The following is a 26,257-nucleotide window of genomic DNA, read 5'->3' as shown; positions in this document are numbered from 1 at the left end:
CAGCCTTGCCTAATTGTCATCCTATCCTATCATCAAAAACAACTAAAAAGTAATAGTTCTTGTTATATGTTACTCTTCTGGGAGGGTTTTTTTTTTGGGTTTTGGGGTTTTGTTTCTTTTTTTTTTTTTTTTTTTAATTGGTTTTTGTTTTGCTTTGTTTTGCTACAGGATGGCTGAATGTCTCTTTAAGGCACGTTTCTTTTTTTATTTGAGTGAAGAATTATGTGAATAAACTGTGGGAGCAGTTTTTCTTGTGTATATATTCTATGCTCCATTCTAACATTGGGTTGCATGTTTGGTACTTTCTATTCAGCATACTGGAAGGGAGATATTAGCGTACTTTAAGCAAGAATAAGGAATTAATAATTTCTCATATATGCAACTTCTAAAGCTTTTTGGCTATGTACTACCAGAATTAAGAGCAACAGCTGTTGTGATTTAGGTTGACTGAATGTTATACAATGTTATTATCTTCTCAGCTTGCAAGAGCCCAGTTTTCAGTTGTAATAATACTATTTCTGCCCTGTTAAGCTTGTTATCAAATCCTCTACCAAATCTTTCTCAACATTTCTCATAGCATGTAATAATTCAGCTCAGGAGCTGTAGCACCACACCATTCCTTTGGAAATATGAAATGTGAAATATGAGTGGCTTAGGGCAGGATGAGCAGTCATTTCTTGCTGCAAGCCATGAAAGTGAGCTGCATCTGCAGTTGCTTCACTCTGAATATTGACCAACAGTGTCTTCTAACCTCACAGAACCCTGTAAAGGTTTGAATGACCAGAGTTTCCTTCCACTGATATTTAAACTCTTCTTACCTATGAACAGATTCCACTCAGTATCCAAATCAGCCTGATTTGCTAGGCAGCCCTTCATTACATTGAGGCAATAGTTGTTGCAAGGTTTCACAGTGGGAAGTCCTCTGCAGTAAGGGCAGTACAACATCTTCATTAACGCCCGGATGCACCCTGGGGTGGGACTGACCTGCAGAGTTTGAGGCAGGGAAAGAAAAAGAAAAAGGAGGAAATCAATCTCCTGTTCTGTGAATTTTGGGATGGCTGAGATTATGCCTCTCAAGCAGTAAGTGCAGAAGGGGCAATTTGTGAAAAGAGCTCAACCCTCAGTAACACCCTCCTACAAAAGTAATCGATTCCTGCCAATTATCTTCATTTAGCACCGCAGCACTTTCAGGAATGCAGAAATCAACGCTCCCCTACTGACAGCAGGGCTTGCCTCCCCAGCCCTCCCACACAAAATCTCCTGGAGAAGCAAAGGGAAAACATCCAGCGAGTCAGCTGGGTAGTAGCAGACTGATCCTAGCGTGGAGGATCCTGAGGAGACTTCTCACTCTTCCTATGTAAGCTAGAACTGTCAGTCACACCAGCACTGGATTAAAATCTCCTCTTTATTGAAGCACAGTAAATCCAGGATAATCTCGACGGTTTCTATAAATTTATTCAGAAAGGGATATCATTCTGTTTTCAGACAAAAATGCCCTTCTTTCTTCTCAGACAAATTCATAAAGAGATCACAGAGGGTTTGTTTGAGGGTTGTTTTTTTTTTTTTTTGGGTGTGCTTTCAACATCTCAAGTGACAAAAAGCATTATAGACAATCTAATGCATTTCAGTTTTTCACATCTGCAAGATACATGTCTGCACATGTGAACTTCTGTACTTAGTTGTCTAATCTTAGAATTTAAAAGTCATATGTGCTAGTAAAATACACATTTTCATACACACTAGGGGCTCATCACATTAGCATCTTGTCATGGTGCAGTCAAGCACAAGTATCTCATGCTGGAGTGACAATCTAGAGCAATGACAAAGAGCTGCAGGTTCCTCAGTGATTTCAAAATTCCTGGACAGGAGATTGCAAAGCAATGGCACTCCTTTCACTCAGCTTGTCGGTTTATGAATTTACTGATATGAATTTCAAGGGATTAAATTATTTTTTCCATAATCATGGTAACTTGCGCTGAAAGCATGAATCTAACTTTGCGCTATAGTGATTGATGTCATTTGTATCATCAGGATTGTACTAAAATTGTGTTTCCTTTTTTTCACTCTGGAATTTTGTTTCTCCTTTTTGATGTTAAATCATTGATTTTTAGAGAATTATACAGCACATAGTCTTTACACAGAACATTTTAAAATTAAAATGGTTCTGAGATACAGCACATGCTTCTGAATATGCTCAGAAGGGATTTTTGCTTTCCTTTCCTAGGGAAATGCACTTTACTAGCAGAACACTGATGGCATGTGTGAAGGTATATTTATCCATCCTTTTCCAATAGCTTTTGAACTGTCAGCCAGTTTCAATCAAATTTAACTGATGGATTCAGGTCTCAGTACATTAAGATCCCACATGTTTTTTCTTTTAAATAGACAGCTGAGAGAAAAAGAGGAGAGAGGTTCTATTATTGCCTTTTCTGAGGAAAAGGGTGAAACATGAGGTCAGTTCCTCAGAGATATCAAAGAATCTGCATTAAAAATGATGCTATGGATGACCCATTGGTTAGAAAAATCACAAAGGGAAACTTCCACCTTATTGAACAGACTTTATTATTTTCACTGCTCAGATCTAGATTTTAGAGTCACTTATCCACTGCTGTACACCTCCAAACCTAGAACAGGTCAATTTTTACAAGAAGACTAACACCAAAGAAGGAAGCAAGCCGAATACTTATATTTATGGTTAACAACATAATCTTCAAATTTACATTGAAATAATTGCTTAAAGCCAGAGATATTTCCATCTGTAAGTACTGAGAGTTGTATCAGCCAGGTTCCTTTCATGCTTAAAGTTACGCTTCTTCCCAGTTCCAGTAGTCTCATTAATGCCAAGTTATCAGCACATAGTTGAGCCCTAAATTCAGCTGGAACCCACATGTTTTCCCATCCACACCTTCCCAAATTCACTTTGGTACTCGTGCTGACATATACCTATAAGATTTTGATCTCGCACAAAAACTTTCTGTCAATCTAACTCTTGAAAAGCATATCTAAAAGAGAGAAGGCAGTCCCTGTCTTTATATTATATATTACCTTTCTTATATTGTCTTTATATAAAGGAAATACCATCAATATTTATGTGAGTCTTATTTTATAACAAGAGCAATCTGAGAGGAAACTAGCTATCATACTTTAGTCTGCCAGAGATCCAGATCATGTCCCAGATGTGCTAGGACAGGACCCTAAAGGCCAGTTAGAGTAGCTATTTACACAGGCCCTGTGAATCTTCAATTCCTGTCACATTACACAACTAATTTAACAGAGCACTTCTGGTCACACTGCACTGTGAAGAAGTCAGGATAACTTCCAACTCAAAAAGAATGAGCAGGACCCAGGTGTCTGATGAGTGTCTAATGTCTCTCATACAATATGGTGGCATCATTAATAGTATTTTACAAGACAGAAAGGTGCTCTGCTTTTGTTAGGAGTGAAGTATTTTTGTTAAGAGAAGACTCCAAGAGGTGGGTCCAAGCAAAGAAGAGATGAAGAAGGTTTCTACAGAAGCCTCTGTCATGTTATTTATATATGCATGTGACTTCTCTATGTCAACTTCTGACAAAGACTAACACAAGAAGATCCTTGCTGATCAAGCTGGATGTTGCAGAAGTTGGTTTCAGAATATGCTGCACTGGTGACATAAAATACAAGCACAGATGAATTGCTGTGCCTGCTGGCTGACATTCACTTTGCTTACTGTTTGCACCTTCTGCCCAAGCTGGCCACATCCCATATACCACATCACAGACACACTCCTCTGGGTTCCACTTAGTGTCTGAGTGACTAAAACACACAATTATTATTTTGTGTGGTTGTTTTTCAGCTCAAAGTGTTTGGAATAATAGGAGCCAGTAATGCAGGCAATGGGAGTAAAAGGAAGCTGAATATAATGTGTGTTTTGAAGTGAGAGCAGAGGTTTCGTAGTGCTCAGACTATACTCTGCTCAGCATTGAAAGAAGGGAGGGGGCCACAAGACAAATAGCTCCATGCAGCTTTCTGGAGGCAGTGTCTGTCCTGAAAAAAGCATATTGCATGGAGAGACAGGTGAAGAGCTCCAAAACACATCTGAAAATTAATCTGTGACCCAGGCAAGGAATGAGTCCTGTTCTCAACCCTGCTCCATATTCATTGGTCACTTGCAGTATTGATGTGCCTTTAGGAATCCAAACTGTGGCTCAAGGAAATATTACCAACAGCACAGCTACTTTAGAAGTCTGAAGGCTAAAAGTTAAATACTGCATTACTGCAGTTAAGTGTTTTCTGAACCTAGTGAGCAGCTAGATTTCAGTTCTCAGCTTCAGCTGTTTTTTCTGTAGCTTGCTTTTCAAAGAATGCGGTTAGACATTCTTCTTCCCTCAATAACAGCTGAATTATCTCTCATGCAAAAAAAATAGTCAAATTCTGGTCTAAGATTCTGAAATCTTAGTAAGAACCTAAACATAAAAAAAATCCAGCTTAGAGTGTGAATACTTCAGAAAGCTGTGAGGTCATGAAATCTGGAAATTACCACAGAAAGCTGATTTCCAACCACCTTATTGCTGCTGGAAAATGTGAAGAAATGCACTTTGAAACCTCATTTCTCATTTATATATTAAAAAAAAAATATTCAGAATCTCTCAGACCTAAGTACTTTTCTGCAGACCAGCGAAAAAGCAGATATTAATTTCATTCAGAGGTATTCAAAACCACAAAACCTGCATTTCCTAAGGAGAACTGTTTCTCAGCTCAAGAGTTTCAATGTTTTTTCTGTAAGTAACATTTGTGGATGGGTACAGCTTGATTTCTTTTCTCTTTTTTTTTTTTTTTTTTTTGTCTTTTCAAGCACATTGCAATTGGCTCTACAATAATTGCAGCAGAGCAATTTGCATAGACTTCAAAGTTTAGAAATAACTGGTTCCTATGTAAATCATATAAATCAGTCAGATCACCCTGAATGACATAACTGGGGAAACTGCAACAGAGGAGTCATTAATTACAGTGTGCTGTCTCCCTGACTGACTAGGACAGCTTCATTTTAGTGTAAGCATACGTGGAATACAGCACATCAGAAAAGTGCCTTTCTGAGCTTTGATTGAGCCTAGTAGCTTCAGGACATGTTACATTACTGCATTTTATAACATTTTTCTGACAGCTTCAGCTTTACCTAAATGCATGTTTTTGCATACATGCAAAACCCCCTAAAAGCAATATTCTTAAGGGCTTCATTACTGAACACTTGTTTTCCCCCTTTGGAAAGTCTAGGAGGAATATTATTTCATCTAGAAGACAGATTTTACAATGGTGAACTTGCAAATATAAATAATTGAGGAGAGAACTTATTTGGGTAAAAGCCAGGAAATTTTACTCTCCTGTAACACTGCATTTGCAGACTGCTTTGTTCTGTATTTGACCTGTTTTTATAATCAAAATCCTTGGCTTTGTCAAGTATATGACCACAAATCTTTTTTTTTTTTTTTTTTTTTTTTTTTTTTTTTTCTGATACAAAAAAATCAGAGAATCTGATTAAACAGCTGGTTACCTTTAGAAGGATCAAATATGTTGAGACACAGTTTCTCTTTTATTTATAGGAGATTTCTTACCAAAGTAGCTGGTATACGTTGTCTGGTAATAAGGTAGAAGTGTTCTTCCAAAGTTATACTGAATGTACTTAAACTCACAGAGTAAGTGAATTTACACATACTTAAGTCCAGATCCTGTCATTTCTTGGTATAAAATAAAATTTGTCAAATATGAGCAAAATGAATCACTGCTGAGACCACATCAGGGGACATAAATATTTCCTTATGTTTGCTGTGCACCCAAAGGAACTGCTCCCATTTGAAACCACTGGGGAGCCTGTTCCAGTGCCCAGCCAGCCTCTGGGTGAAGAACCTTTTTCTAATATCCACCCCAAACCTCCTCTGACATAACTTGGGGTCATTCTCTCAGTCCTGTCACTGTCACCACAGAGCAGAGAAGAGTGCCTGCCTCTCCTCTTCCCCGCATGAGGAAGTTGTGACTGCAGAGAGGTCTCCCCTCAGTCTCCTCCAGGCTAAACAGACCAAGTGACCTCAGCCACTCCTCATGTGGCTTCCCCTCCAGGCTTTTCACTGTCCTTGTGTAATAAAATGCTTATGTATGTAGTCAGGTCAGATTTTTAACTTGCATACATTAGAATGTTTGAATGTAGATTCCTGTCCAAAAATCTTCCACATTTTAGTTCTAGCATTTCTATCAAATATTCCATTTAAAAATCAAAGGGGACATGAGGATTAGTTGTTCATGCTTGTGATTTTGGAAGAGAAGGAAGACGAAAAACCTTTAATTAAGAATTGCATTCAATGTGCTGGTGCTGAGGAAATTTCTCCTAAGCACAAAACCCATAATTTCTGATTGTTGGTCATAGCAGTGATGAAAGCAGGATCAGACTGAAATGTATCACAAAGCACACTTTATAGGACACACAATATTATTAGAAACCTTTGGATCACACATCCTAAGAGCTTTTTCTTCAATTTCATCTTTAATTTACTTCAGGACAATGACTAAACTTCAGCCCAATCAGTGGCTATTTTTTGCCATATACCTTTGACATTATCTTCTCTACATGTTACAATTACTCCCTATTGATTTTTTTGTTGTTTGTTTTTATTACTGAGAAAAGCAGGTAAAGCTTAGCTTGTAATGATGGTTTTGCTCCTTTTGCTCTTTCTTTTATTCATGGAAGATCTGTTCACTGTTGGATCCAAGTAATTAAATTTTCTTTTTGTCCATATTTTGGCTGTTTTCATGAACAGTGTGTTATTTCTGATTTAATTTAACAGTCAAGGTATCAAGAAAGTTCTTTTCAGTGATTTTCAGCTGAAATTATGTCTGTATGTATCCAATTAGAACTACACAGAAATATTAATAAGATTTTGAATGCTCTATTGAAGTAGAGCATTCTCATTGCTTCAGACTAGCTCATAGAAGCTGAGACCTCAGTTCAATGCTTTTATAGCACAATCTGATATAAAAATGGAAGTACTGCATCAGCCATATTCAGGAATTTATCTTAAAGAAGGTCAATTTGAGAATATTTGCTTATATCAACCAAATGTCTAGTCTAAAGGCAAAATTAGCTATATTTTTAACAATTTCATCCCAGATGACTGAAAGCTAAAAGAGCTGGTTTAATTACTGCAGCTTTGTACTAGTGGCTATGACTTTGTGCTTGAATTATATAAAACTAAAAATAAAAAACTACAGCCCTTTAAGCAGCTGCAAGACTACCACAGTCCTGGGATAGTATATCTCATTAATATGAGACGAAACATGGCCATTTTAATTTTAATATATTCACATCCCAGAAAATATTTTTCTAGCAAATGTTTAAGGTATAGTTCAAGATGCTCATTAAATAATTAGAAAAAAAATTAAGGCAATATAGTTGAACCCTAGATAAGTTTTATAATGTAACCAAAAAAATGACACATTTGCAATCTGGTAACAAACCGTGCAGCACTAAGAAAGGAGAGGAAATTTTAGCCATTGTTCTTGTCCAACTGAGATGTCCTTTTCCAGTACCCATGACTTTGAAATAATGAGAAATATGGCAACTACCTTTCTTTTTAAAGCCTATTAATATTTGAGGCATTTTTCTTATTTATTTTGTCATCTCGGTTGTGTATGTGCATAATTCTGGGAGGTGTACTAATATTGCCCCTCTGTTTGGCAGATGAAAAACCATGAAATATTCCAAGACATTTATAAAGGAAGTTAAGTATATAGACCTCTAAAAGTGAAACATCAGAATTTCTGGACACTGCCTATGGGTATCACTCTTATCTGTAATTTGCTTAAGTTATCACAACATGTAATTGTGAAAGTGGCCATATGAAAATAATGACTGGAAGTCTCTAAGAGATTGCAGCAGGAGGTTGAACATCAAATAATAAATATCTGTTGGAGAGGTGAGTTGTGGAATTTAATAATTTCCCTCCAGAAGTCAAAAGCAAAAAAAGACAAGGACAAAATATTCAGATGCTTACGTGGGTGAGACTGAAGCTCTATTTACAGAGGAAAAGTATAGCCTCTCCTATTTTTAGGAAAATAGGAAAATTACTTATCAGATGATCTGAATACAGAAAATCTAAATTTAGAAAACTACTTGAAAAGTGGCAGCCACAAGATATTTTTTGTAAAGCTTATTTTTTAAAATGTCAATTCACTTCTAAATGACACTTTAAAGATTTTTTTTTTTACCAAATAAAATGTTTGAACACCCAGAAATAAATATTAAAATGTTCTTAAATCCCGTTTTACCTATCAGAAACATAATTAAATTCGAACAAACTGGGTGGAAATGAAAATTTATTTGGCTTAAAATCATACAAGCTGATGAGGATTTACATCTCATGAGATATCACTGAGCTGAAAAATCTGCCCTACAAATTTTGTGGAAGAATATTTATTTTTCTCATCTGTTTTTAGAGTAATCCCACATTAAACAGAATTTGAGGTGCAGATTCCATCTGTTACTTTCCTAGCATTTCAAGGACAACACTAAGGTGAAAAATCGCTGAAATAATTTCTTGCATCCACTCCTAGAAGATGAAAAGTTTTCTATTGCACAGAAACAAAGAAGAAATCTCACAGCTGTTAGGCTTTCAAACCCCGCCATTTCTTCTGGAACCTGAACTTTAAGGCACTCTCTTAATAAAAAATAGCTATTCTGCTTTCTTCCTAGAGAAAAAATCTAAACTGCCTCTCACTTAAATGAGAGTGCACTCATTTCTTTCAGCCTCCTGCTCCATGTGTGGAAAAAAAAAAAACCTGCTGTAGAGAAGTAGGTTAAGTATTGCCCAGGTACAAATCATAAATAGAAAGGGAAGTCCTTGATAATCTGAAAATCAAACCCCCAGATAAGCAGAAGGAAAAACTCAGAGAGAAAGAGAACTGTCACAGCAGGAGATAATGATCAAATCGTGCACTTAGACGTTTTGTGCAGCAGTATCTGGATGAGAAAGTGATGTGAAGAATGGTCAAAGTCAGTCCTACTTGCAACACCCACGAAGCTGGAAACACAGACTATATACTGAGAGCATTCTTGCTGATTGCCTGTGATTCACCACGCCAACAAAAAAAGCACCTGAGAAGAAAAGCAGCTCTCTCAGAGAGAGAGCGAGTGGCAAAACTGCTCTGATCACTCACGAGTGCTCACAAGTGCCTCTCCTTCCCTGTCTACTGAGGTGTGAATTGTTTCACTGACTTCAAAAGGGCACGAATCAGAGGGGTGGAAAGGGCTGTGGGATGTCTTGTTTGTGCAGTGTCAGCAACAACACGCTCGTGAGAAAGAAATAAATGCATACATAATATTGGCAGTCTCGGTGATGATAAGTTATGCAATAATTCGAGGCGACAGGTGACGACAGATCGACCCAACTTGTTCCTCCTCCTTCCTGCTCTAAGAAACCTGGAGTTAAGATGCAAAACTCACCTTAAAGTTTACAGTAAGGTGGTCACTAAATAGTAATGTTACCAATGGTAATCTTCTAGTAAGGATATGTAGATTCTTTCCAGCTGTTTTCCTGTGTAACTGATGAATTGTCTGTGCAGCATATTCACAGTGACAAAAGGATAGGAACTGGGTTGATTAGAAGGGTATTTTTACTAGAGAAAGAGATCAAATTGTAGGAGTAATGAAGCAGGAAAGCCCAAGTTTTATGGCTTTGCCTACTTGTTAAGCCTCATTCCTATACTGAACATTTTTCAGGTAAATTCAAATGGCAAAATTTCATTATGAGCCCCAGGCTATTGGGAAAAAAAGCTAAGGAACATCCATATAAATAAAAAAAGATTTTTCATGTTGCTCATGTTCTTGGTCCTTCTCCATGAAAATCAAAAGACTAAATAGAGTGCTGAGTTTTCAAACAAATATCCACTCTGATTATTTGCAATAAGCTGGTCACACTGTGTCAGAGACAGGTTAGGTACAAAACACAGTCATTAAGGCACTAAGAAATGTAAAACCTACTTTCAAAGGGACTGTTTTCTGAAGGCCCCACAGCCCAGTACAAAGCAACATGTTAATTTTCTGGGACACAATAGAATATAATATTTTGCTTATTCTCCTTTTTAATGTCATGATGTGAGTTAAGCACAAGATGGGCTGCAACAGACAGGACAGTAAAAAGAATTCTGTGTGAATCATATGCAAGTACAGAGATTGAAAGGAAACATATTTAACTATTTTTTTGAGTTCTAAAGGGAAGAATGATGTCAGATCTTTAAGGTATCCCAGCAAGGATCTACAGATACATTTCTGGATTCCAGTAATAAACCACAATGTCTTGGTAATATATTCAGTGTAGCACAGAAACAGAACAATACTTTAAAAATAGTCCACCATCTGTTTATAAGATCCATAAATGCCCACCACATTACGTGGGCCCAAGTCATGTGAGATCACCCTATGGCTCCATGTCAACATTTCCTCCTTTATGGTCTTTCAAATACTCTTCTTAGGTTTTCAGGGAGCTACTTGTAACTATAAGTACCATATATAAAATATTTAACAGATGCTCAAGTGCATCTGGGATGAGGACTATGGTCTGGAATGACCTGTTTATGGGATGTGTGCTCAAATTTCTGCTGAGTATTGAACTTGTAGTTTTTAGAACTGCATAGCTGAGAGTAAATCTCCATCTCATCATTTTAGTTTCTTTAATTTCCCTTTTAATCCCTTCCTGAAAACTCCATACCTATAGACACAAAACATAAGAACAGAGGGATCCTCACTAGTGTCTGTGTGTCCTACTTCCAAGACACTGCAAGAGAAACATAAGGAGGTGATTCAAATGAGAATGGTTGGGGGAATTAGTGCTTCTAGGAAGAACAATCCTTCTCAGGATTTTGTCTTTGAGTTGTACACTGCAGAAAAACATGGTCCAAAGTACTAGCAATGGATGACTACAAAGTCAAGTATATAATTTCACAGAGAATGTTTTACATATTAAAGCAAACTTTTCCTGTGTAAATGCTTCAACTTTCTTCTTTCTTCATGCTCAGATCCACATAAACATAAGAAAACCTGAAATTGTGCATGAAAAAAACTAAAATTAGACACATTGTCTCTTCCCTGATAGCAGAAGCGTGAACTGGAGCAGCAAATTGCTTTTATGATATCTAGTATTATAATATTATACTTTAGATAATTAAGTTTTTGGGAAATAATTCCAATTGAAAGTAAAGACATTGTAGCATTGGTTCAAAAGAAGCAAGTACAAATAAAAGATAATTTGTCAAGTTTAAGCTGGTTATTTGTTCATGCCTGCAGGAAGCAGATCAAACCTAATCTATTAAGATATATCTGGCAATCAGATTTACTTTTTCTTTCATTTAGAGATTGTATGTGAAATTTGCTATTAAATCTTCATTTATCCTACCATGAATTTTAGGTTGATGTACAAACCAGAAATAATGTCTACAGCCATATGGAAATATTTTTAATATCTTGTTTCTCATAAATTCTCAATAGGTAATATGTTATTCAGATTACTTTTTCCTTTACCCAAAACTGAGTGAGAAAATTCATTTGTGTAAGGCTGACTAGTATCTAAGAGGCAGCAGATGTATAAATGAGAAAAATAAAAGAAGGTATTAAGGAAGTAAACAATATAGCCTAAGATTATTTCCTTTTGCTCAGAATTTTTGCCAGAGTAATTTAAACCCCAGCAATTTCAGTTATGTCAATGAACTAGTGTAACTGTATTGATTTACAGTTCTTACTTTCTCAAGTGAAGAAATCATTCTTTCATGTGTCATGTTTTAGATCTGCCACCAGCCCTTGAAAGTGCTGACCCTGTCTCATCCTCAGTGGGCAGGAGTGCTCTGCATAGGCACTGAAGCCCCTCTCCCAGATGCACACTTCCCAGCTGTTGGCTAAGATCATCTTGTCTTATCACTTTATTATCTGACACACCCTCAGCTTAAAGATTTTATATTGAGTGGATTTGGAAGGCATGGGAAGGAGTAATCATTTCCTCCATCCACTCCATGCCTCAGCCCAAAAGTGTAGTGCTCCCAGCTATTGTGGTCACGTTGTGACCGCGTGTCAGGATGAGGTATCTGTGCATAAAACCACCTGCTGTGCTTCCACCTTTTATTAGCTGGACTCTGGATCTGTCCTGCTTCCACAGATGCTCTGGGGATGCAGTCAATGGCCAATACCACTGCTCATCTGAGGTCCTGCTGCAGGCACTGCAGCTGTGCTCTCCATGGAGAACTCCTGAAATCTCAGCCTGAGACACAATGCCTGTGGGGCAAGGTTTGTAGCAGAACTGCCCTTGTGCCTGCTGGTGTCATCCTTCCCAACTGACTGTCAGTCTTTCTGAAAACAAATAGGGCAGCCTTGATTGTCCTGTTGACTGCACTGGTCCTGAGCACACCTGCAACTGGACAAAGGAAAGGATTTTTGTATTTCTCCCTCAGAACACCCAGTTCTCCTTTAAGAAAGTGAAAGAGGCTCTGCAGCTTGTAAAATAAGATGTCAGTCCTTGCTGGATGAAAGAACCCCACATTAATCTTGAACCTCAGAAGACCACACAGATTGGACTGAATGACAATTTGACCCATGTCTCTAAGTGAAAAATTACTGAATTTATTGCTGGCTAAGCCAGAAAATCCAGTAAAAGGAAAATATATATAATGCTTTTTAATGGCTACCTGGCAGTAAATTTGTATTTAAGCTATTCCATTGCCATTTGTCTTTATTTGATTAAGCCACCTGATTTATAAAACATGCTGGGATACAATTTATGTATAGCAATATAATCCACCTAGTGGTCTGGTTTCCAGAACCACAAGGATAAACACTCTCAGGCCATAAAGGCACTCTCAGTGCCAGATACCCATTTATAATGCCTGCAGAATGATGTCTCATCCTCACCATCTCCGGTATGGATGAGCTGTCAGCTTCTCTACCACAACCTCTTTCCAAACCTTTTAAAAATAAGGAAAGTCTGTTGTGTCTAAAACACAAAGGTATTTCACAAGATGGGAGAGATGTCCTCAGTGCAGCAATGTTATTCACCTCGAGTAAGAAGACAACAGGAATAGCACGGTGAAATCAGCGCTGCTTTAAAAAAGCTTTGGCAAATAACATTGGAACTAAAATGTACAAAAGAGTGTTGCAGAAATACTCCCTTGTAGAAGATGACTCCAGGAAATGGATTCTTACTATAATCAGCCTTTTACAACCCATATATCTAATTCCCATCCCTATCTCTTGTTCTACTTATAATATTCCTGACAGGCTGTGTGGACATACTTGTAAAATGGTGAGATGAGTGACATTGCTGCTGCTAGAGAGGGAACAAACATAACTGCTGGGCACCTATTATGATGAGAAAAAGTTAAAGAAATGAAAGAAAATGACAAAAGAAAACACATTTAGCCAAGGCTGAAATCCTGAAGCACAGGAATCAGCCTCTCTTCACACTCCTCTCCCTCACCCTACAGTTGTCAAGGACACTGAAAGACAAGCTGAACTAGAAAGAATTTCACTATAGTTGGATTTCTTAATTCACAGAAAAAGCATTAACAAAATGCTTTGCATATTATCACTCCAATTTAAATGTATATATTCCCTCTGCAGTAGTTGAAAATGTGAAAATTTTAACACTATTACTTATGGACATAGGTGCACAAGACAGAAAAGAAATTTCTTCAATATTACGGGTTTCACCATAACGATCTTGCTATAGTATCATTTAATGGCTAATCATGTGCTGCTGAATATGCAAGCAAACCCCTTATGCACTGCATTTTATTTGTTTATTTTTTGAATGCCTAAATACCAAGCAACAACTAGAGATGGTTATTAAAGGAAGCTATTTCATTATTTACTCATCTAATAAGCTGGGGTTTTTCTCTCTCTGTCTTGTAGGAGAAGTTTTAAAATGAGAATAATGTTCCAAGGAGAAAAGTTCACAATCTGAGCTAAGTAAGAGTTGGATATCTTACTTAGAGTACAGTCCAGTCTTGCAGAGGCTGGGTTTGTTTCATTTCATATTTATCTTTTATGTTCTGTAAATTATATAGTTTTATTTTCTTTTATTAAAAAGACAACAATACAGCATAAAAAAAAAAAAAAAAGGAGTTGCAGAGACGAAGCTTTGGTAAATATGGTGGGAAACAATGAAAATGAGACTAAATTCTGCAGATTTATTTTACTCATTGATTTGATCAAAACTAAAAAGTTAATTTTGCTCCCTTTATATGATTAATTGGAATCACCATCTGGTCAAGGGAGGAAATTGTTCTGCTGTACTCTGAGTTGGTGCAGCCTCTCCTCAAACCCTGTGTGCAGTTTTGGGCACCACAATAAAAGAAGAATATAAAGCTGTTAGAGAGTGTCTGAAGGAGGGCAACAAAGATGGTGAAGGGTCTGGAGGGGAAGCCACATGAGGAGTGGCTGAGGTCACTTGGTCTGTTTAGCCTGGAGGAGACTGAGGGGAGACCTCTCTGCAGTCACAACTTCCTCATGCGGGGAAGAGGAGAGGCAGGCACTCTTCTCTGCTCTGTGGTGACAGTGACAGGACTGAGAGAATGACCCCAAGTTATGTCAGAGGAGGTTTGGGGTGGATATTAGAAAAAGGTTCTTCACCCAGAGGGTGTTTGGGCACTGGAACAGGCTCCCCAGGGCAGTAGTCACAGCACCAGCCTGGCAGAGTTCAGGAAGTGTTTGGACAGTGCTCTCAGGCACCTGGTGTGACTCCTGGGGTGCTCCTATGTGAGACCATGGGCTGGATGTGATGGGCCTTGTGGGTCACTTCCAACTCCATATTCTATGATTCTAAATCTCTCACCAACTTTTTATGGAACTTTATTCCACTGAGTTGAGATTTTTGTCCTCAGTAAAATTACTATTTATGTAAGTTTCCTGTTTTGAGCAAGACTGTGTTTTCACTGTATTATACTAGCACAGAAGTAGATACTTCCCTGTTCTAAAGAATGATAAATACAATCCTTCATTTAAAATATGAATTCTGCCCCTTTTTACATGCTGCTTTTCAAACAGTAGCACTACACTAACAAACAGTCACATTTTCATGGCATCCTTAGATTGGAAAAAATGTATAAGAAAAAATGTATAAGAGTCCAACTATTAACACAGAACCACTGCAATTATTTTTCTCAATTGTTGGGTCTTCAAATTTGTACTTCTGATAAAAATATGGGGCATGGTCCACAAGACAAATTAAACTTGAACTAGTTGCAAGCTTTTACTAGTCAAAAATTTGCCAAACAGATCTGATTCAGAACCAAGAGGATCAAATACAAATATTCAATATGGATAATTGATAATATAAAATAGGGAATCAATGCAATTTTGACTGTTTAGTTAATGTTGCTGATACTTTGTATGTTCTTGAGCTTTCCCATATAGATTTCTATAGCAAAGCCCTTGCTAGTGTATCTTAAGTACTTTTTAGCTTCTTCTAGGTCCAGTAAAGTTACCTCTTTTCATATAAGCAGTAAGTTTACTCTACTTAGTCTACTTCTAGGGACAGTATAAGAAAGTATTTTATATCACTCAAGAAAAAAAGGAAAACCATTCAAACACTGATTTTTAAAATAATATCTAGAGAAATTTTGGTTTCACAATCTTCAAAAGCTTCTGTACTCAGAATTATTTGATATCACAGACTGTTCTGAATGGAAGAATCAAAATGTTGGGAAAATGTCAGCATGTGAAGTACAATAAATGAAAATTTTGTGGAGTGCTTATATTCATTCCTTATGTATGGTCACAAAAGAAAAGTGAAGACGGAGCTGCAGACATCAAAATCAAGTGCAGTCTATTCTGGGAACAATTTATAGTGTAAGTAAAAGTATAATTAAATAATGACTTCATTTCAGCAGGATCCCATGATAAGAATCAATAGTCAGGCCACTGATCTTGCATTAATTTGGCCTCACATTGTCACTAAATCTTGTCACAGCCACACTGTCATGATACCCTGAATTAACCTCGACTATAATCTTCCCTTTAAAGTAGAAGTTTTTTTCCTTCCCCTTTCCAAAGGCTTCAGTGGCTGCTTCCTGGGATTAATGGTATACAATAGAATTAACATGTACAAGACATGATATTCTGTTTTAAAATGTGGAACGTGTAACAAGCCTTGCCCAAAAGTATCTTCCACATAGAACTACTAAATGAAACTCTTACATGTTTAACTTATCTAAGTCTTTACTGGAAAACAATTTCCTCTTACTTTAAGCCTTGCATATTCCTTGGAAGTAAATACTGTCCTTTGATTTCAGTCATAAATCCACAAAAGTGTTATTAAAAAAAAATACAGAGAAGCAGACAAAATAAATGAAACATGAATAACATGCTGCAATATTACTTTCAAACTTGTGGGCCTGCTGTTGATGTGTATTTTTTTCATGTGCAAAGAACCTTCTGATCTTTTCTAAGTCAACGATCAGCACCTGCAATGCATTTTCCTTTTGCTTAGATGGTATTTGCTGCCTGAGACTTTCTGCTCCTGCAAATACAAAAGGCTTCCTACTCCTTACAACTCTGTACAGATTTAGTAAAAAATGAAATGCCTCAGAAATTTTTGTGGATACTATTTTATGGCTTTAAAACCATATGAATGTGAACATAAAGCAGCTCCCTGTCCAAATGATACAGTAGGATTTATGGAGAGGCATCGTTTTCACTTCAGGGTTTGTTAGGAAATGTGAAGCTGCAATGAATCCTTACCATTCTGGAAATACAAAATGTGCTCTTTCAATCTTGTCTAAAGATTTCATATTATGTAATTTCTTCTCTGGTGATACTTCATTAAATTGTACAGAAAACTCATTGTGTGCCCTCTCTGATAAAGTCGATACAATAACTGGATCTTTTATAAAAAGGATCAGTTTCAGATTCTTTGCTTTCCTGGAGGTTTAAAAGCACTCTGGCTTTTGAAGCTCAGTGTGTCCTTGCTGCCTTCTTGGTCCAATATGCAAGGAGGGTCTTATCCTGCACATTACAGCCACCTTTAGCCTGGTGCCAGAACTGTCCCCTCTGAGATACTGGATTGTTTTATGTCTTTGACTGAGCAATGGCATAGCCAGCTGACTACCAAAATGTGCTTTAGTTTTAAGACTCAGCACTGTCCCTGAAGCTCAGCATTCAGACTGTGAAGGTGGCAGCAACAGAGGCAAAGGGAAATTGAAGAGTTTTGTATTTAATTGCTCTTTTATGTTCCCATATCTACATGTTGTGGAAGTGCAAAACCTGCTGATGCAATTTTTCACATCATAATATCTATATCAAGGAACTCATGGGTTTTTTCTCAATGGCTTGGTTTGGATGGGACCTTTGGATGGGATCATCTCTTTCCAAACTCCCTGCCATGGGCAGGGCACCTTCCACTTCACTGGGTTGTTGAAAGCCCCATCCAGGCTTGCCTTGAACACTTTCAGTGAAGTTTTCTGGCAAGTTCTCTGTTCCAGTGACTCACCACCCTCACAGTAAAGCAGTTCTTTCTTAGGTGTAATCTAAACCTACCCTTCTTCAGTTTATAGCCAATTCCCTTGTACTATCACAGGCCCTTGGAAAAAGGCCCTTTCCAGCTTTTCTGTGGATCCCTTTTCAGTACTGGAAGGCTGCCCTGAGTTCTCTTGGAGCCTTCTTTCTCTAGAGTGAGCAACCTCAACTCTCTCAGCCTGTTCTTACATGGGAGATAGTCCAGGTCTCTGATCATCTACCTGGCCCCTCTTTGGACTTGCTAGAGCAGATCCACATCCTTCCTATGTTAGGACCCCCAAAGCTGGACACAGTACTCCAGGTGGGGTCTCACAAGAGCAGAGTAGAGAGGAAAAATTACCTCCCTTAAGCTGCTGATCTCTTGTCTTTGGTGAGAAGTGACAGGACCTGAGGAAATGGCATTAAACTCTCTTAGGGGAGGTTCAGGTTGGATATATGGAAAAGGTTTTTCATTTGATTCTTTTGATGCAGCCCAGAATGTGTTTGGTTTTCTGGGCTGTGAATGCACATTGCTGGCTCATGTTGATCTTCTTATCCACAAACACTCCATGTTCTTCTCAGCAGGGCAGTGTCTGCCCAGCCTGTATTTGTACTTGGGATTGCCCTAGCCCAGGTGCAGGACCTTTAACTTGGCCATATTGAACTTCATGAAGTTCACACAGGCTCACTTCTCACACCTGTCATTGTCCACCTGAATGGCATTCTTTCCCTACAGCATGCTGACTGCACCACTCAGTCTGGTGTTGTAACACAACCTTCTAATTACTAGTACTATATTCCTTGCTAATTATATGTTTTGCTTTCCTGGATTCAAGATCACTCAGATACGAGAGGAAGCAACAGCACAACCAGAAACTATACAGAATACACAACATTCTTCTTTTTTAAGAAAATCATTGCCAGACAAATCTGCACTTATTTCTGTCTTAATCTTCATTCATATGGATTAATGCTTGAGTTTTTATGACCAAAGAAAAGGTTTATCCTTGTTACTTATCTGGACAATGGTTCTATAAAATTCAGTTTTAGAGGTTCAATAAAAGAGTAATAGTGAGTAGTAAAGCTTAATCTACAGTATTATCTAACATCCATATAAAAACATAAGAGAGCTTTAGGGAGAGTTTGAGTTGACAAGTCAACTTTACAATCTGCTTTGTCCATTTTCTCATTGCCAGACATCCAGAAAAGGACAGGTTTTCTCAGTACTTAGCTGACATTCAGTTCTTGTAATAGACCAGACAGGGCAACTAAATAAAGCAAAACCAGATGACATTGACATAATGTTAATAAACTAGATTGCCTGCATTTTCATCTTCACAGCAATCAGGGTAACACTATGAAGAACCAAGCAAGAACACAATGGATTTACTGCCACTAAAGAGGTACCACAAGAGTATTCCAAAAGGTGCATTGAATCCCATTTTTTTTTTAGTTTTCACATTATTGTATGGTAGAGAAGATACAGATAGGGGGATATATTTGTACACAGAACTGCACTAAGACTTAAAGAAAAAATAATCCAAGTTCCATAGTGGCAAACTAGCTACATTTTTTTTCCCTGTAAGCTAATGAGATAAAGCTAATATCTACTTGTCCTTCATCCCATAATGCACTTATTATAAAACCACTATTCAAATTACAGTCACATCTTATTAGACAACAGATGGTCTTATCTAAATTGGTTGGTTAATTCAGGTTCATGATTTTGTATTAATAAAGCCACAACAATGAATCAAACCCTCCTAGAACTCTTCATGCCGTCAGCCATGTGTGTGGCAGACAGTGGCTGCTATTCAGCAAAAAAGCAGCAAACTTGCTGAAAGGCCACTTGTACCAAATGTGTTACTCCAGTTCATTATGAATCCTCATTATTGTGCCCTTTAAATGCATTTCTTCTACCACTGGTAGGTGCCAAACTCTATTTCCCCATTGCTATGTATGCACTAACTCCATGAAAAGCAAAAGAAGATAATTGTAATAGGAAAACCTGTGAAACTTCTGTTTTATAGAGAAGATTTATGCTCATAATAAGGATTTAATGTCAAACAAGCTTTACTAAATGTATATAATTCTTCTGCTATAAACTTTCAATTAACAAAATATTTTTAAGAAGATGAACAACAGACACCTAACTACAATAACTTTCCAATTGTCATATGTGTAAGTTTAAAGTTTTTGCAACATGCTTTTATTTTTAATCTGAGCATTTAAGTGAAATTGAGAACAGTAACTTATGTTTCATAAACTCTATTTTTAAATTCTCATCCTTATCTCCATTTTTGCTATTCTGCAGGTACAAGACTGAACTACTCACTGAAGACAAAATGGTGCAAATCCACCCATTTTCAGGAAGCATTAAGGAAGGACCTGATTTCCAGTGTCTCATAAGCTCTTATTCTTAAAATGCCTTTTTGATCAGGTTCTGAAATAGTTGCACTGGCCTCTTCACATACCTCTCACACACCTCTGGCTTGCATACCTCTGCCATCTAATTTGCAGTTTCCAATGCCTGGAAGCTATTTAAGGAGAGGTTTCCCTCTGAAGCAAATACAGTAGCTGGTAACCCATCACAACAGCAGATTTAAAAAAGCTGCAAGCCCACAACAGAAAACTGAAGGCAAACACTGCCAGACACTGAAAAATAAGATCAGCAATAAGCCTGGACTTCTCACACCTGAAGAAAAAAAAAAAAAAAAAAAGGCTTGTTCTTAATACTAGACAATATTTTATTTGTGCTTAGGGAGATCCCAGACAGTGATGAGATCTCACTGTGGAATTGTCAGCAGTTTCCTTTGGTGTCAATGGACTACTGCCTTGAGGGAGCCCTTTCCCTAGGATTAGCATGACCTGTTGCTGAAAGCTTGAGGTTGAACATAGGTAGAAGTTAATGGCAAGAGTGGTGATGCAACAGTCTTCATTGGGTCTGGAAAATAAAAAAGATGTGATTGAAATCACACCTTCAACATCCAGTAGTATTTCTTGATTCAGAGAAAAGCAACCTGTCAGCAATTGCAAAAATAATTGAGACATTCTAAGAGAAGAATTAGGAAAATGCCTAGCAGTTGGTCCACCCAGAACTTCTGAGGACTAGAAGTATTAGAATCCTAAGTGGCAATATCTTCCAAGCCATAAAACATAATAGCTATGATATACACACATACAAAAAATTACATCTCATAAGCATCCTGTGCAGAACAGAAACAGCTGTGATGAAAGGGGATGCAGGTTTTGAAACAGAACTGCAACCCTGCTGGTATCACTTCAGTGGTACAGGTGTAACAGGAAGTTCTCACACTCACAGAAGCAACAAAGAGTTTCCAAGAATTAAATTGACCCATGTCAATTTGAGAGGAAGACATCACCTGCCTCAAGGGCCAGACTGCCTGGTCCATTTGGAAATTTACCTTAGCTGTTAAAAAAGAGCTCTGCAGTTAAATAATTAAAGCAGAAGTCCCTCCTGAGTCAAATGGGAAGAGATCCTGAGAATTGAAAGAAGCAGTGTTATTTCTTAAACTCATGAAGATGCACATTCTAACCACCTACACCACCCCTACCACTTTTTTTTTTTTGTTCAGATTATTGGTTTTCATTGACATAATGATTTATTTAGATTAGATTTCAGAAGCGAAGTTGTCATGTGCATGAAAGAAAAAGGGATTTTGAGCCCGCATGGTACAATTTTTCACTTCCATTAGACAATGCATATGACATCTAATAAAGAAGATAAAAGGCACATCTCTTTGTTGAAGTGAAATACACTTACATTTCAAAGAAGAGAAAAAGGATTTGCAAATTTTGCACTTTGTCTGGAGGGTGCTACTGTATATATTTAGTTATCTCATTTAACAGGCCCAATATTTTTCAGTTCTCCGGCATGATAACAGTTTCCCTCTACTGTTATTTAATTTATATTTGATTTTCTTTACACTTGATGCCAAGTTTTGTGCTTTTTTGATTATCATCTGTAAATGATGAGGACAAGGTGGGTGTTAAGAGGAACAGACGATAAATTACAAACTATTCATAAAATTGCAACTCCTGATTTATGTGAAAAATTGAGATTGGTGTGTTGACCAAAGTTTAATAAGCAATCAACAAAGTAACTAAGAAATTTTAAGTTGAGTCTTTCACTAATTTTAACTGACTAGGATTGTAGTGAATCCTACTAAGTAGCATGGAACAGACTGCTTGCTCTCTCTGAAATCTAGGTAATCAAACTTAGGAATCCAAATTTGTGGTTAAAACCATCAGTCTTTTATAATAAAACAGGAAACTCATGAACAATCCCAACATTTTCCAGTAAGCAATTTTTATCCATTGGAAAAGACATTGACTGGTTTATAGAATTAAAAATAGGACTATCATTTAAAAGTGTGAGGAAATCAAAACAAAGAATGATGCATAGAAACTCCCCTGGACAACTGAGAAAACACTTTGTAGAAGTATCACACAAAGTTAGAGAAAGATTACTTCAGTCTAAATGATTCTCTGCTGTTTTATCCTGTAAGTGTACAGTGTCCAGTGCAATAGGCAAATGCAGCCTTAAAGAATCAACAGTCTGGAAAGCTTTTATGCTTTTAGGGTGCAATGAGCTGTAATATAAAACAGGCTACTGTAATGCACATAGGTAAAATGTTTTTGAGTGATACAATCATTTATGATGCCACAAACTTCATTAAAAAATCCCTGAAAAATGAGAGAAATAGAACAGTAGAAGAAGTGATTGCATAGACAGGGTAAGTATGGCAGTATGTAGCACTGTGGTTATGTCACAAGAAGGAAAAAAGTAGATTTCAGAGAGTGAAACTCTTCTAGAGCTGTAGGGGTGGTTAGTACAGCTGCAGTGCATGCAAGCTTCTGGAGTTGGCTGTTTTTTCTAGAACCTCTTTCATCTCCTTTTGTCCAAATCAAAGAACCCCACCCCTCTCACCCACCCAAGTCCCTGAAACCAAGGGGATCTCCTGTGAAAAGCCGTCCTCAGGTTCTCCAGCAGAGCCAAAACTTTCAAATGTTCTTTGTGACTGCTCTTTCCTTGCTGTTTTCACACATCTGGTGCACCCATAGAAGCTTTTGGGGTGAGGCATAGGGAGGTTAGTGGTCTTTATGCTTTAAGGTGGCAGATGGCCCCTTAGGCACCAGGCCTTCATCTACAAACATTCTGAGAATTCTTCTCAAACAGCTAAAACAAGTGTACAAAAACCCTTTCCTTGAGAACAAAGAAATTAAACTCACATGACAAAATTATTGCTCATAGCTTTCTTCATATTTTGAATCCACCCCCTGATGCCACAATATCTCCTACCAAGCTTCTCTTATCTTTCTCTTATGTTTCTTTGCTTTTGTTACATGATTTTCCTTCCCTTTTTAGAATTTCCTCATTCCTGCCAACACCTCATGCAAATAAGCCACTTAATCAACTTTCTTAACTTCAAAGAATTCATTTTTTTAAACATGTATTGCTCTTACATAAATGCAGTTTTCATAAATTGCAATTTAATTTTTCAATTCAATACTGGAAGTATCTGTGAAAACTCACTCAACATTCATCATAACATGATGTGATTATTAGTTTGAGGACAAAAGTAAAATCATTGATCCATAACATAATTTTTTTCCCCTTGTGTCTTTACAAGGCTATTGGCTGAAAAGCAATTAATCTTCAAATAAATGCATATAATTTAATACAAATCACATGATAATAAAAATAATAATGAAACATAAAATGAAAATCCTCTGCCATTTTTTCTTATTCTTGTATTCTACCCTGAAGTTCTATGATTTTATTATCCTTCCTCTTAAAGTAAAGATTTTAAAATAAAAGATGAAGTAATTGAATTCAATTAGGATTATTAGGATTAAAAATAAGGTAACAATGTGAAAATAATATGGAATGAGCTCTCTCTTTCCCTTTTTTATGAGTGTCTTAGTATGTCTGGCATGTCTTAGTTGATTCTTCTCCTTAACAAAAGAGGAGCATCAGCTTGACAAAATTCTCCAGACATTGACCATTTTAAACACTAATCCAGTGATCAACTTCTTTTTTTTCTCATTCTTATTCCATTCCTGGGGAAGAGTTATGTTGCACTGCAAAGAAAATATAACTGGCACTAAGTAATTCTGAGGGGTTTTGCCCTTCTGTCCCAGAAGACAGACCAATGAGCTCTCTTACACAGCAGGAATGTAAGTCTGACCTGCACTGCATGAAATTACACTTGCCTAAGCTTATTGGAGAAACCACCTGAAAATGACTTACAACTCAATTTCTTGGGATAAAATAGCAAAGAATTCTGGCATGGTGAAATGAAGCTTTCCTGCTTTGAAGTTTCTGGATAGCTTTTTTGCAATAGCCATAAAATAGAATAAAATAAACTACAGATCAAACTTCTCTGTAAAATAGAGATTTACAGATAGACGGTTGTTTTCTACTATTTCCAAATTGCAAATTATTAAATAGATACTTAGGATAATTTACTGAAAATACATTTTTTCAAGAAAATTTCTAAAGCTAAAGACCAAAACCTTTGGCCATCTAGCCCATGTTCTTGAGAATCCAGATTTTTTTCTCAGTCATAATCCACTTCATGACTCTCCTGCAGGAAGAAGTTTTGGGACATTTTTTTCTTTGCTGTTATTGGGAGGATATTTGCATGAATTTTGTTTGCAGACGAAAGCACCTATGAGGAAAAAAGAGACAAAAAGAATCCCCAATGACTTTGGGTATTTCCAAGACACAGACTGTTGGACCATGGGCCAGTGGATCATGTCACTGTTGTTAATAATGCCCTTTGCTTCGGCAAAAATAACCCAAATTGCTAGATTCAGGTAAATAATTTCACTTTCACCAAGTTTAGTGAAGATGATTAGAATGTGAAATGCCAAGGCTGTGAGGACAGCTCTGGAATATTAAAAAAGGTTGGTGTGATGTTCATGAATGCTCAGCTAAGCCACAGACAGCAGCATGTACGGGGGAAATAACTCTGAGGTGTTTTGATGGCATGATGTGTAAAATAACTAGATAACAGTAATCACTACCTTTTCCACATTAAATAAATCAGTGTTTTCAAGGCCATCTTTGTTTCCTTCTTATTTAACCATATTTTATTGGAATAGAATGCTAGCTATGCAGTTAAGATACTTGTTTATTTCATCAAAGTCTTTGTCCTTTTTATTCAAACTGACACATATGAAAAAGTTTAAATAGGAATCACAGGAAAAAATAATAATCAGCAGCTGCCCTCTGCAAAATAAAATATATACATTTGGATTAAAAAGTGTTTCTTCCCTACAGTGCAAAGCTACAAATGGCAAAGTCAGATTGAGTTGTAGAAAGAAAAGGCTGCTTTGCAAAGGAAACTCCAAATCCTGACCCAAGCTAAATAACAAATACTTCAAAGTGAAGGGGAAAAAAGGAAGCTTTATCAAATATTAACATTTGTTGCAGCAGCTTGGGTTTTCTTTATGTGACACTGAAACTAAGACTTGCCTGTGCACAGAATGCTTTTGTGTGGCTGGTACCTCATCACTGCCCCATCTGAATGATTCCCTGACACAGACATGGCCTTGTGCTCCAAAGCTGCCATCTCCTGAAAACAAAGCATTCACTTAAGGAGCATCATGCGCTGTGAAAATCAAATCAGATGTAAAAAAAGGTGTATATTTTTCATTGCCATGAACTGCCACCTGTAATGTGAGTTGCTGGGCTTGCATCACAGAACAAGGAAACCCTTGTTTTTTGGCAAAGCAAATGAGAGTGGTGGAAATAACAGCAAAGCAGCTATGCATGACAATATCACCTGCTTTTTGTGCTAATCATAGTAGAACTGCCAATTAAAACAGTGCAAAGTAATGTTTAGATGTTGATACTAATTAGTGGCAGAAGAACTGAAAAGTAACCTCTTGTTATAAAGGTCAGTGGTTGTCAATGATTGGTTCTCCTCTTCCAAGGATCAAAAGCTTCTTGACTCTAGTGCAGCATGGAGAATATTACATGGTGTTTTCAAGGAAGCAATTTCTCATACTTTCTTTTTTTTATTTTTTTTTTATTTTAATTTTAACCACAGAAGCAGTGAAATTCACTACTACACTGTATCTGGAAGGCTGAAATATGTTTACTTAGTAACAGATACTTAGATTCTGTAGTATCTCATCTTTGGTCATGCTTTATGACCTTAAGAAAGATTTTTTAAAAATTTGCTTCCTTTTCCTAGTCAGGGCTGCCCTTCCAAAACAGAATCAGATTATAAGAAAAGTTGTGCAATATTAAACATGGTACACTTAAGGGCATGTCACGACCTGACTCTTACAGGGCAAAATTCTATAAACAAATTCTACAAATACCTTGAAAGAAAAAAAATCCAATAGTTTCTAATTTGTTTGTTTCTACATAGAACAACCATTTCTATTCTTATTTTGTTTTTGAAAAATCCAACTCACCCTTCAGACGATTCCAAATCAGAATACAATCAGAACAAATTTCTATTGATCAAACCAAATGAATTGTCAGCTTACACATCTTTGACTGCAAGGCTGCCATGGAAAGGAGTAAAAAAATATTTTCTATACTTAATGGAGTTTAAATGACAATGAAGAAAAAGCTGAATAGGCTTCAATCAGAAGTAGCAATCCTAAGAGGGCCACCTGATGGTTACATTTAATATGCTAATGCTATTACAGTACATGAAATTTTCTATTCTTCCCATAAAGGTCTTGTTAACAGTAATTAAATGTGAAGACATTCAG

General features: G+C 37.0%; 1 protein-coding gene across 1 annotated transcript in view; it reads right to left on the bottom strand.

Moving 5' to 3' along the window:
• Positions 1-818: 818 nt before the first annotated feature.
• The window catches only part of LOC130266248 (glypican-6), a gene marked incomplete at both ends in the record, with an annotated part of 124,574 nt that continues 99,135 nt past the window's right edge, over positions 819-26,257 (bottom strand). The window contains one exon of the mRNA XM_056515581.1: positions 819-984. Coding sequence (XP_056371556.1) covers positions 819-984 — 166 coding nt within the window. The remainder of the gene's footprint in view (positions 985-26,257) is intronic.

This window comes from Oenanthe melanoleuca, unplaced genomic scaffold (assembly GCF_029582105.1).
Source record: "Oenanthe melanoleuca isolate GR-GAL-2019-014 unplaced genomic scaffold, OMel1.0 S003, whole genome shotgun sequence".
Lineage (NCBI taxonomy): Eukaryota > Metazoa > Chordata > Aves > Passeriformes > Muscicapidae > Oenanthe > Oenanthe melanoleuca.
Note: the sequence above shows the minus strand (reverse complement) of the source record. Positions and strands in the feature narration are given on the sequence as shown.